At 39.9% G+C, this 12,075-nt stretch overlaps 1 protein-coding gene and 1 long non-coding RNA gene across 2 annotated transcripts in view; both read left to right on the top strand.

Moving 5' to 3' along the window:
• LOC107743996 (uncharacterized) overlaps nt 1–2,301 on the top strand; it is a 2,946-nt gene extending 645 nt beyond the window's left edge. Inside the window, exon 3 of the long non-coding RNA XR_001640451.1 lies at nt 2,209–2,301. This is a non-coding gene — a long non-coding RNA (uncharacterized LOC107743996). The remainder of the gene's footprint in view (nt 1–2,208) is intronic.
• A 3,108-nt stretch (nt 2,302–5,409) lies between these two features.
• otop1 (otopetrin 1) lies at nt 5,410–11,839 on the top strand. Its single transcript, XM_016557454.1, has 7 exons — nt 5,410–5,797; nt 6,127–6,263; nt 6,905–6,963; nt 7,373–7,503; nt 9,960–10,252; nt 10,636–11,229; nt 11,669–11,839. Exons 1-7 carry the CDS (start codon nt 5,410–5,412, stop codon nt 11,837–11,839), a joined length of 1,773 nt encoding a protein of 590 aa, XP_016412940.1.
• The last annotated feature ends 236 nt before the right edge of the window (nt 11,840–12,075 follow it).

Raw genomic sequence — 12,075 nt, 5'->3', positions numbered from 1 at the left:
GAATTTACACGCTAACAACAGGCAATACACACACACACACACACACACACACACACACGCCTTCACAGTTAAACAATGAAACACCATGAACTCTACTCAGCTCTACAAACTCACAACTCTATAGAAGTTAGACAGGAGCGTCTGGTGCAGATTAATAAGAATCTTCTTAAGAAAGATAACTTTTCTAATAATAAGAAAAATTCTAAGAAGGTGGTACAGTTGTCTTGTACGTAAGCTAGATTTCTGTTGTGATGTTTAATATTTGAAACAATTCAATAAATTCATATTATTAAACGCGTTACCTTTGGGGATTTAAAATAAATTGGTGGTTATCCTTGCGTTATTTACGATCATTTTAAGGAACATTATTTTCAGGAATTCAAATTCTTCTTAAGTTTTGTCTTCAGAAAAAAGATAAGGACACTTTTAAGAAATGGTTTTGGGAATTCAGAACATTCGTAAGTTAAATACGAAGAAAACAGTGGTTTAGAAGAAGTGTATTTTTATGAATTCGTCTCCTGGTCTTTCATTTCTTCACGCTTCATGAGTCACTAGCAGTGTTGTTTTAGTATAATTAAGATGCTTTTTTATAGTATTTATCAATGAGTTTTTATTTATATTTTAAGTTTTCATGTAAAATTTTTATTAAAGTTTTAGTAATTTTGTTGTGTGTTTTTGTCATTTTAGTTTAGTTTTTTTAAAATGTCTGTATAGTTTTTATTAATTTTATTTCACGTTTTAATTTTAGTTGTTTTAGTACGTCAAGTTAAACTAAATGAAAATGACAAATGTTTCAAACAGCTTAAATAAATTATTTTTTCTTTTTTAATTTTTACTTTATTTTTTCAGAAACGATCCGATACCGAAAATTCAGAGTATCTGCCGATACCGATCCGATACAAGCAGTTTTTTTTTACTTCTGTGTTGATCTGATCATCAGTGTTATCTGCTAAATATAGATAACTTCATTTTAATGAAAAATAACAAATGGGAAAATATATAATCATAATATATGACAAAAATACTATTATAAACTAGGTTAGCGGATTATTCAGCAGCAAAAGTTTTTCTAGAAAAATCACAAGATTGAGTGCATTAGTGCACAATAATTTTATAAAATCTAAATATTTAGTGAAACAACAACATTATTTAGTGGGGAACAAATAAAAGTTAATAAGTGTAGGTCTAAATCTGGTAAAATGTTACACATTGCTCTTTGTATTGTTGTAAAATACATTCATGAAAAACAAGTAAATATATTTATATACAAATATATACTATAAAATTAAAAGACATTTGTTTTAAATGTATAGCACAGTAATGAAGGCAGCAACATATAATAGATAAGACAGAACAAGAAAGGCTATTAATAATCTTTCATTGCGCAAAAGTATTATAATACGAAAGGGTATGAATGATGAAGAGTTTATATCAACTTGAATTTAACGACTTAAATATTCGTCTCTACCTCACATTAAACTATGGAACAGCTTCAGAACACTTGGAATATAGTGCACTGAAACTTGATGGTGCTTTATAATGTTTTTGTGCGTTTTGTGGGGCTTAAGAATAACACAGAATAGAATACGCAGAATATGGGATTTGGATCGGTACATCTGATACCCGATCCGGCAGAAAATGCCAGTATTGGAGCCATGCATCTCTTATCATAAATGTTGAGAGAAGCCAGTGTAAGGCATTTGACATGTAAAAATACACCTGGGTAAATATGGCTGTTTACTAGGGCTGGGAAAATAAATCAATGCATCGCAAATTGAGTAATGATTCCGCATCGATTCTGAGATTTCCAGAATACATGGTGATTCTTTCTCGAGTGGATTCTGAGGTTAGTTTTGAACAGCCGATGGCGCTGCATGCTTTAGAAACAACCGTACTCTGTTCGTTTCCAAATCCGTTTCTCTGGACAATGTTATATGAAGCACCATTACTTCAAACGAGTTATACTTGAGAGTGCCATCTGCTGTTAAAATCTAAGCTCAGAATCCATTCCAGAGAGAATCATGCATTCTGAAGATCTCAGAATCAGTCCACGAATAGATTCTGCATCGATTTATCGTCGCAGGCCTACTGTTTATTACTAAATATTGTTTGGTTTGCTGCATATAAATGAACATGATGAATTATTTTCCTTTTTGTTAATTTAGTGTAAAGTGTTTGTTCAGTGCTTTTGTTATCAATGTGTTTCAGCTTGAACATCGCTCTGTGGCCCGTCTGGTCGTTGGTGATTCTGTTCACTCAGTTCCTGGGTGTGGTGATGCTGATCTCACTGCTGGCTTGAAACACACGGTGAGTGTGTGTGAGCATGTGTGTGAGCGTGTGTGTGAGCGTGTGTGTGTGCGAGTGTGTGTGTGTGAGTGTGAGTGTGTGTGTGAGAGTGAGTGTGTGTGTGTGTATGTGAGTGTCTGTCTGTGTGTGTGTGTGTGAGTGAGTGTGAGTGAGTGTGTGTGTGTGTGAGTGTTTATGTGAGTGTGAATGAGTGTGTGAGTGTGAGTGTGAGAGTATAATATGTAAGACTGCTGTTCTTGATTTGACCCTCTGAATGGAGTTATCACATGAACACATAATGAGGTGTTTATGCACTTGTGAGGTGCAGATGTGTGAAAACAGTGCATCTGACTAATTGAAAGTCTCTTGTGCTTGAATCTGCTGCTGTCAGCGGGTTACTGTGGGTTAAGGGTTGAGCTTCAGCAAACACAACCTCTAACAGATAGTCAGGCTAACCTGTTAGTGGGGGTCGAGTCCTGTACTGATGCTGTTGCTGCTTTAAATTAAACTATTGATGACCTTTTACAGCTTTAACAAACTTTCTTTATATCATAATTGTCAAAATAGTCATTTTTTCCCCGATAATGTGTAAACTAGTTGCTTTAACTTTAATTGTAGCAGCTAATGAATCTCTAACAAACGTTCTGTTCGTGTAACTATAGCAACAACTCTATCGCTTTCGGTTAATATGATTATCGGCGAACAAGTATCGGTTCAGCTAAAGCAGAAATGTATTTCTTAATGTATAAAACTTTTTGAATTAGCACCAGTCTACTGAATGCAACTTTGATGTATAATATTACCATATTACAGTAATTAATTCGGGATTAAGTGTTTGAACTTTAGTCTTTAAAACTGCTAAAGTTGAGTTAGCACCAGCTCTAGCGCTTTCGGTTAATATGATTATCGGCATGCCGTTGTTTGCGGTATCTGTTCATATAACTACAGAAATGTTTTTTTAATGTGTAAAACTTTTTAAATTATCACCAATCTACTGAATACAAATTTGATGTATAATATTACCATATTACAGTAATTATAATTCGGAATTAAGTGTTTTGAACTTCAGCCGTTAAAACAGTTGAGTTTAAAAAGACCTGTTAATAAACATTCGTTTGCGTAACTATAGCAACGGAGCGATTCCGGTTAATAGAATTATCGGCGAATCGGTTTATTATAATTTCATATAGCTACGGGTTCAGTATATGACAGAACTTTTTTTGGAATAAGAAATAGGCTACAATGCGTCAGCACGTATTATTAATGTGCGCCTTCTTTTTGACCTGTATGTAAATAATATGGGCCTTTGTGTAAACCGACTTCAAAATGAAATGATCTCATGATTTGATCCCATTAGGACTGGTTCCGAATTCTAACAGAAATTCCAATGTAGAATTTATGTTCTGTAATTAATGCGGTTCCCTAATAAAACATGGTGTAGAAACAATTTTCACTCAGAAATTGCTAGTAGCCTAAATTACACAATTAGTTACAAAGAAACACACTATAACACACTGAATTAAACATGACATTTTGAAGTTACTCCAGTAATGTTTATTTACAGCGCACACTGCAAAAAGAGATGTGTCAAAAAACAACACACATGGTTGTGTTGACAGCATTCTGACACATGTTGTGTAGGATTTTAACACACAATGTGTAATAAAAAAAAAAAATGCCTTTGGACAGATTGACACAATAAATGTGTTATCTCCTGGGCCGGCAGTTGTGTTTATGGAAATAAATACAATACATATATTTAATATGGTAGCACATAAAAAGCTCTAAAATAAAAAAAAATCATTAATAAAACAAATATACAATATATACATCTCAATTTATTAAACGGCTATTTTTTTGTCGGCCAATCACGTCGTGCTTCTTGTCTTTTTAAACTGCGGCGGATCCCGCTCTTTTCACTCTGGCTGGTCTGGTTTAAGGGGGATCACTATGCTGTCGGACTCCCCCATAAGATCCGTAAGTTACAGCAGATACTCTTAAAAATACTGCTGTAAAAGATCCCGCTCTTTTCACTCTGGCTGGTCTGGTTTGAGGGGGATCACTATGCTGTCGGACTCCCCCATAAGATCCGTAAGTTACAGCAGATACTCTTAAAAATACATAGTGCTGCAAAAATCGACCATGGAAATAGTTAGCTACCAAACATTGTTAATTAGTTGGAAAGTGGCGACGTGCAGTATGCCGTTAGTGAAAAGTGTGAGCGAGGCTGAGCGCATAACTGGAAAAAAAAGAAAGAAGAGACGCTGAAACAGGAAACCATGACCAAACAAGTTGTCTAGCACACCAGATCATTTTATAAACACCTAAAAGGTGTCATTTTTAACACATCTCTTTTTGCAGTGCACTCTTGATCAAACGCTCGCTGATGACATTACGAGAGAATGGCTCTGTGGTGATGGTGATGGTGATAAGCGCTGACTTCATCAAGGGTCTCCAGAGGGTCGATCAGCGGAAACCAGGGAGCGCTTCTCGTTACCTTTGATCCGGATCACCGCGGAGCTCCAGCGCGGCTGAACGCACGGGATGACTGGAGGCTGACGCGGTGCGTGCGCACGTTAATCCAGGTCAGAGCCGTTATAATAGAAGCTCTTTTGTTGGAGCTCTCTGGCCCGGATCGGTTTCGTCTAATTGTGGGTCTCTCTGTAATCGAGCACACCGTCAAATTCGGTTTCCTCCCTCAAACTTTTCTTCAGAAGAGGCTGCGTCTGATTTCATCCGCGTTTCGCAATCCGCCGCACGCAGATTTCGCGTTGCGCGCATTCTTCTGATTGCACATCCATTATTCGAGTCTGCGCTCAACAAAGGACCGTCCATAAAGAGCCTTTGACCAGTGAAACCCGAGATCCTAAAAGCTCGCTGGAGGCCGAGGAAAAGCGCACTGGAGCTTCACATCTGACCGCGGCGCGGAGACGCAGCGCGAACGCATGCTTGGTGAAGTTTGGCGCAGCGGTTCTTGGCACCGTCGCTTTTCCAGCAGCTCGCAGATGAATGAAACTCAATCCGCGTTAATCTGCCGCGCTCTGTAGGAGGTATATAGCGGCGATGGACGCGCACTGAGCATGTCCGCGGCGCGGCGCGCATCAATCCCTGATCGACGGCACCATGGTGGAGCACAGCGGCCTGGACATCATGTGTCTGAACAGATACAGCCCCGCTTCCTCCTCCTCCTCCTCCTCCTCCTCATCCTCCTCGAACGCGGAGAAGAAACTTTTCTCCAAGCTTAAGGTGAGTCTGACCAAGAAGTACCCTCAGAAGAACGCGGAGACGCTGAGCGCGCAGTACGGAACCAACCTGCTGCTGGTCGGTGTGTCCGTGATGCTCGCGCTGGCGCAGCACGGTCCCGCGGTGCAGAAGGAGCACCTGCTGGCCTTCATCACGGCGCTGATGCTGGTGCAGCTCGTCTGGATGCTCTGCTACATGATCCGGAGGGAACGGGAGCGCGGTCCGGTGCCGGAGAGGGACGCGCACGCCGGCACCAGCTGGGTCCGAGGTGACGCGCGTCTACTGAACTGTTAGCGCGGTCTCATGAAAATGCGTATCAATAGCACGATTTTTTGTATTTTACGTGCTATTTATACGCAGAAACGGACTTTGACGTGCATATAATACGCATTTTTGGCGTGCATATAATACGCACCTACCCCACACCCCTTAACCTGCCAATTGTGTATTATATGCACGCCAAATAAATAAATGATATGCCCAAATAGAAACCGAAAATCATGCCATTGACACCCACATTCATGAGATCGGGTTACACTAAACTTTGCCTTGCTGCGTGATCGTGCGTGAGAATGAGCGATTCTGCTGTGTGTTCAGGGGGGCTGACGATGCTGGCGCTGCTGTCGCTCATCATGGACGCGTTCCGCATCGGTTATTTCGTCGGATATCATTCGTGCATCTCCGCCGTGCTCGGGGTCTATCCCATCGTGCACGCGCTGCACACCATATCTCAGGTGAGAGGTCACATTTATGTCTGTAGCACTTTATGCGGATTTATTCAAAGCAGCTTCACCCCAGCTAACAGGGAACGCTCTCAGAACCTTCTCTCAAAGTTATGAGTAAACGTTCTTCGAGTAATGTGAATAGAACGTTAATTCGTTCAAAAATATCTCATTAATAATGTTAAAAAACAAAAATGTTATGCATCATCCATGGAACGTTTTTCTGAATCTTTGTAGTTGAATGGTCGTCTAACAATTTAAAAAAAATGTTACTTCTTGTTTCAGAACGTTCAGACAACATTCAAAAGTAACATTCACATAATGTTTGTACAATGACGAAATGAAACAGTCCTTTAACATTCATATAACCAAGAACAAAGTTTTTAAAACATTTGGAAAAACTTGACTTTTAGAGAATATTCAATACTAACGTTTAATGGGAATTTTAGCAAAATTTTCTTTTTTTATTTGGGACAGAAATAAACAGGAAAATATCAGTATTAATTATGTGAAGTTATGAAACATATTCAGTTTCAGCTGTAACTGCAGCTCTACAGAAGACAATAGGGTCATTATTCAGATCAGTTCAGTTGTGAAGTTCATTAGTTCTGAAGTGAACTCCGTGATGTTGGTGTGTTTGATCTTGATTCCAGGTGCATTTCCTCTGGTTCCACATCAAAGACGTCATCAAGAAATATGAAACGTTTGAAAGGTACAGACGTGCTTCTTTCTCTGTCTTTGTTCATGTAGCAGCAGATGCTTTTATTCCAAATGAGAACAAATAGCAGAGATTCAGTTCTGAAGACAGATGCATGAGAAGTTCTGCCATACACATGATGTGCATTCATGCATCTGGCATATGCTTTATCTAAAGTGACTTATTTATGCATTTCATCAGTTCACAGTACAGTACTCTGAATGCACTTTGTAGTCCAATCAATGCATGCCTTTAGAAGTTGTTTATTATGACACATACACATGATTGGAAAGAGTCAACATTAGACACACATGTCACACAGGAGCAGATTCCACATGTAAGATGCTGATGAAATGGCCTCAGCTTCACATGATGAATCCGATCATGTGGAACACCGGTGTGTGTGTGTGTGTGTGTTGAGCAGGTTTGGAGTGATTCACGCCGTCTTCACTAACCTGCTGCTGTGGTGTAATGGAGTGATGTCAGAAGCTGAACATTTCCTCAACAACCACAGGAGACGCCTGACTGCGCTGGGATACGCCAATCTCTCCACAGGTGTGTGTGTGTGTGTGTGTGTGTGTGTGTGAGCGGACAATAGTGTTTTTCAGAGTGCTCTGCTCACTGTGGGAGGAGTTTGGGATTTTTCCTCTGCTATAGTCTCTCTCTCTCTCTCTATTTCATAAAAGCAGGTGTGTGTGGGCATTTGTCACTGTTCACTGTTCAAAATAAAGGTTCTTTATTGCTTTCATGGTTGCATGAAGAAACTTAAACATCCATGAAACCACTAAAAGTTCTTCATAGTAGAAAAATAAGACAAAGTCATGCAGGTGTGGAACGACAAGAGAAATGATGACCGAATTATCATTTTTAGGTGAACAATTCCTTTACGTTGATTGAAGCAATAGAAATATATCATATACACTACTGTTCAAAAGCTCAATATGATAAAGAGGTCAATTTGATTTTTATACCTTTATTCATCAAGGACTCATTAAATTGATGAAAAGTGACAGTGCATGCATTTATAATAACAAAAGATTTCTGTTTCAAATAAATGCTGTTCTTCTGAACTTTCTGTTCATCTGTGAATCCTGAAAAATAAAATGTATCATGATTTCCACAAAAATATTGTGCAGCACAACTGTTTTCAACATTGATAATAATCAGAAATGTTTCTTGAGCAGCAAATCAGCATATTAGAATGATTTCTGAAGATCATGTGACACTGAAGACTGGAGTAATGATGCTGAAAATTCAGCTTTGATTGCAGCAATCAATTACAGTTTAACAGATATTCACAGCTATTTAATATCGTAAGACTATTTCACAATACTACTGTATTTTAATATATAAAAACTAAAGGGGTCATATGATACAATTTCATTTTTTCCTTTCTCTTTGGAGTGTTACAAGCTCTTGGTGCATAAAGAAGATCTGTAAAGCTGCAAAGTCTAAAGTCTCAAATCCAAAGAGATATTCTTTATAAAAGTTACTAAACCTGCCTGAACACGTCGACTGCCTCTTTTGAGGGTCTACCTGCATGGAGGTCTTGTTCCCCTGCCAATATACAAAGGAACATTATATAAATCTCTTGTCTCTTCTCTTCTCTCCTCTCCTCTCCTCTCCTCTCGTCTCGTCTCCTCTCCTCTCCACATCTCTTCATTATCAGAATTTTTTGCTGTAGTTTGCAGTAGGTTTATGGTTTTATGGTGAATTGATCCTCTAGAAAGCAGAAAACATTTGTGTGTTTGTTTTGTCACTCGTGTAGGAATAATGAATGTGTGCTGTTGTTTAATTTCTTTCAATTCTATTTTAAACTCCAGTGGACTCCTTTCACAGACCGTGATGATGTGTTTCCACAAGTATGACCATTGTGAATCTAGCGAAGATTTCAAATCATACTTCATGATAAAGTCCCATTAGTTAACGTAGGTTAATGCATTGACTAACATTACTAAACAATGAGTAATACATGTGTAATTCATTTACATTATTTATTAATCTTTGTTTTAATAAAAACACAACTGTTAATTCATATTTCTCAGGTCCATTAAATAATATCAACTTTTGATTTTAATAATGTATTAGTAAATGTTAAAATTACTAAGATTAATAAATGCTTTGGAATTATTTTTCATTGTTAGTTTTAATTTTAATTTTTATATTTTAATTTTTGTTACAAATTTAGTAATATGTGTTTTGTCATTTTTATTTGTTACTTTTGTAAAAAAAAAAAATCTATCTATCTATCTATCTTTATTTATCAATATAGTTTATATTAATTTTTATTTCAGTTGTAATTATTTTAAAACTTCACATTCAACTTAATGTCACACTTTATTTTAAGGTCCAATTCTCGCTATTAACAAACCATGAACTACAACTTTTGCCTACTAATTTGCTGCTTATTAATAGTTAGTAAGGTGGTTGTTAAGTTTAGGTATTGGGTAGGATTAGGGATGTAGAATATGGTCATGCTCTACTGTTTGAGAATATGTGCTTTATAAGTACTAATAAACAGCCAATGGGTTATTAATTGGCATGCTAACCCTAAACAACTAGTTAGTAGAGTGAATTGGTCCATATACTGAAGTGTTACCCATCTTAAATGAAAATGTGCAGTGTTTTTTTGTCAAGTAGCTGAAATAAGGTAAGTTTATGCTTCTTTTTTTAAAATACAAATTCTATTTTATTTCAATTAACTTTTATTTCAAGATCACAAATTTTTACTATGGTTTTTATTAACTATAATAACCATGGGTTATGTTAACTGCTGTTTACCAGTGGAGTCTTATTGTAGAGTGTTACTGAGTTTTCTGAAAGATTATTTATTCAGCTTTCAGATGATGTATAAATCTAAATTTCATTTTCATAAATTTTTATGACTGGTTTTGTGCTCCAGGGTCACATATGTGTTCCTGTTGTTTTCACTGAATCCCATTGCGTGAATCGGAGCGTATGTCAGCTGATTGTCTCTTTCTCTGTGTGTGTGTGTGTGTGTGTGTGTGCAGTGGAAGCGGAGCCGCACTGTAACTGCACCACCAGCGTCTGCTCCATGTTCTCCACCAGCCTCTACTACCTGTACCCCTTCAACATCGAGTACCATATCTTCGTCTCGGCCATGCTGTTGGTGATGTGGAAGAACATCGGCCGCACGCTGAACCTCCACAGCAACCGCAAGCGTCCCAGCACGAGGAGCCCGGGTCTGCTGCTTGGCCCCATGCTGGGTCTGCTGGCGCTGGCCAGCTCCGTCACCATGCTGGTGGTGTACCTGATCCAGGTGGAGAACTCGCAGTGTGTGCATGTGTGAGAGAGAGAGTGTGTGTGTGTGTGTGTGTGTGTGTGTGAGTGTGCGTGTATGGGTGTGTACCAAACCAGCCATATTTTAGGGACAAATTTGAACCCAATAGTGACCTTAACCTGACAATATCTCCAAAAACTTCCCTTTGGGGACGACCTGATTTGTAAAACGGGTTTAATGGTTATAAAGGCAGTTGTATTGGTTTAATGGAGACTCTAATAGTCCCTGTGGTTCAACATATCTTAGAGCTTTTCTTATAACACTCTTATAGCCAATAATGCACCATTATGCATTATACGCAATATCAACTTGAAAATCACTAGTAGTAATCATTAATAGTCTGTTTTCATTAAAAAAATGTGGTGGTGTGCCCGATGCAGGTGGAGAAATCTCCGCAGGCCGCCGTCTCCATGTTCTACTGCTATGGCGTGGTGATGCTGAGCTGCATGTGCGTCGCGAGCGGAGCCGGGCTGCTGGTGTACCGTCTGGAGGCCTGGCCCATGGACACGGGTTCGAACCCGGCGCGTGCGCTGGACGCGGAGCTGCTGCTGGGCTCGTCGCTGGGCTCCTGGCTGATGTCGTGGTGCAGCGTGGTGGCAGTGGCGGCGGCAGGACGCAGCTCTCCGAGCTTCCGCTGGACCTGCCTGGCGTACTCGCTGCTGCTGGTGCTGGAGAAGTGTGTGCAGAACCTGTTCATCGTGGAGTCGCTGTACCGCCGCCGCAGGGATCCGGACGACGTGCTCGCAACCGAGGTGTTCTGCGTCACGCCGACGTACGACGGCATCATGAACCGCGGCTACGAGACGCAGGAGAAGCGCTGCGTGACCTTGGAGGGAGAGACGCCTGAGAACAGAGCGACCTTCAGCAGGAAGCAGACTGACGTCACACTTCCTGTGGGAAACCAGCTCAACGTGACGCCCGGGAGGAAGAGGCAGATCCTGAAGAACATCACCATCTTCCTCTTCATGTGCAACATCTCGGTGAGAAGAAACATTTCTGCTCAGAAACAGTATTTTTCATCTAAAAGTGGAAGCACTTCACATGTCAGTGCCATAAACTGAAGTATAAAGAGTGTGTTGCGGTGGATTGCAGCAGTGTTGGCAATTTTTTTTATTTAAAGACAAAGCTACACTTTGTTGAGCAGTTTAGATGTAATAAATTTTAATAAATAAAATTTTGTTTTTGTTTTTCCTGCTGGTGTACCAAAAACATACCAAACCAAGACATCCTGGAGCATAATTTCTGTGTACCATTACACCCAGACATTTACTCAGACGCTTAAAGCTGAAAGCTGATTGTTTTTCCCAAAGGCTCATTTTTGGAAGAAAACGACTCTCTGGTCCATCAAACATCAGTTGATAGTGAGCATGACTGTCAGGCTCCAAATAAACAATGTTTTGTTCTTCTCTCTGCGTCCAGCTGTGGATTCTCCCTGCCTTCGGCTGCCGTCCGCAGTATGACAGCGGTCTGGAGCAGGAGACCTTCGGATACAGCGTCTGGACCACGGTGCTGAACCTGGCCATTCCCATGAACCTCTTCTACCGCATGCACTCGGTGGCGTCGCTCTTCGAGGTCTTCCGGAAGGTTTGAGGGTGTGTGGAGGACTCTATCTGGTGCTCACAAACACTGACAGACACACAAACACTGGTCTGAGGAAGCTCATGCGTTCAGAACGACTGGGATCCGGTTCTCATCGACTCGATCGGCTCTTAAACATGCTCTCAGTAACTTGACAGACTAGAAGTTCTCAGGCCTGAAGATTCTACATACTCTCCTCAGTGATGTTTACACACACACACGCACACACACACACACACACACACACA

Source organism: Sinocyclocheilus rhinocerous, unplaced genomic scaffold (assembly GCF_001515625.1).
Source record: "Sinocyclocheilus rhinocerous isolate Xijiao unplaced genomic scaffold, SAMN03320098_v1.1 scaffold1519, whole genome shotgun sequence".
Lineage (NCBI taxonomy): Eukaryota > Metazoa > Chordata > Actinopteri > Cypriniformes > Cyprinidae > Sinocyclocheilus > Sinocyclocheilus rhinocerous.
This window is presented reverse-complemented; position numbering and strand designations above follow the sequence as displayed.

Coding starts and splice junctions, on each gene's coding strand:
- otop1 (XM_016557454.1), top strand. CDS start 5,410: ATGGTGGAGCACAGCGGCCTGGACATCATGTGTCTGAACAGATACAGC. Junction 6,964..7,372: donor AAATATGAAACGTTTGAAAG/GTACAGACGTGC, acceptor TGTGTTGAGCAG/GTTTGGAGTGATTCACGCCG. Junction 11,230..11,668: donor TCTTCATGTGCAACATCTCG/GTGAGAAGAAAC, acceptor CTCTGCGTCCAG/CTGTGGATTCTCCCTGCCTT.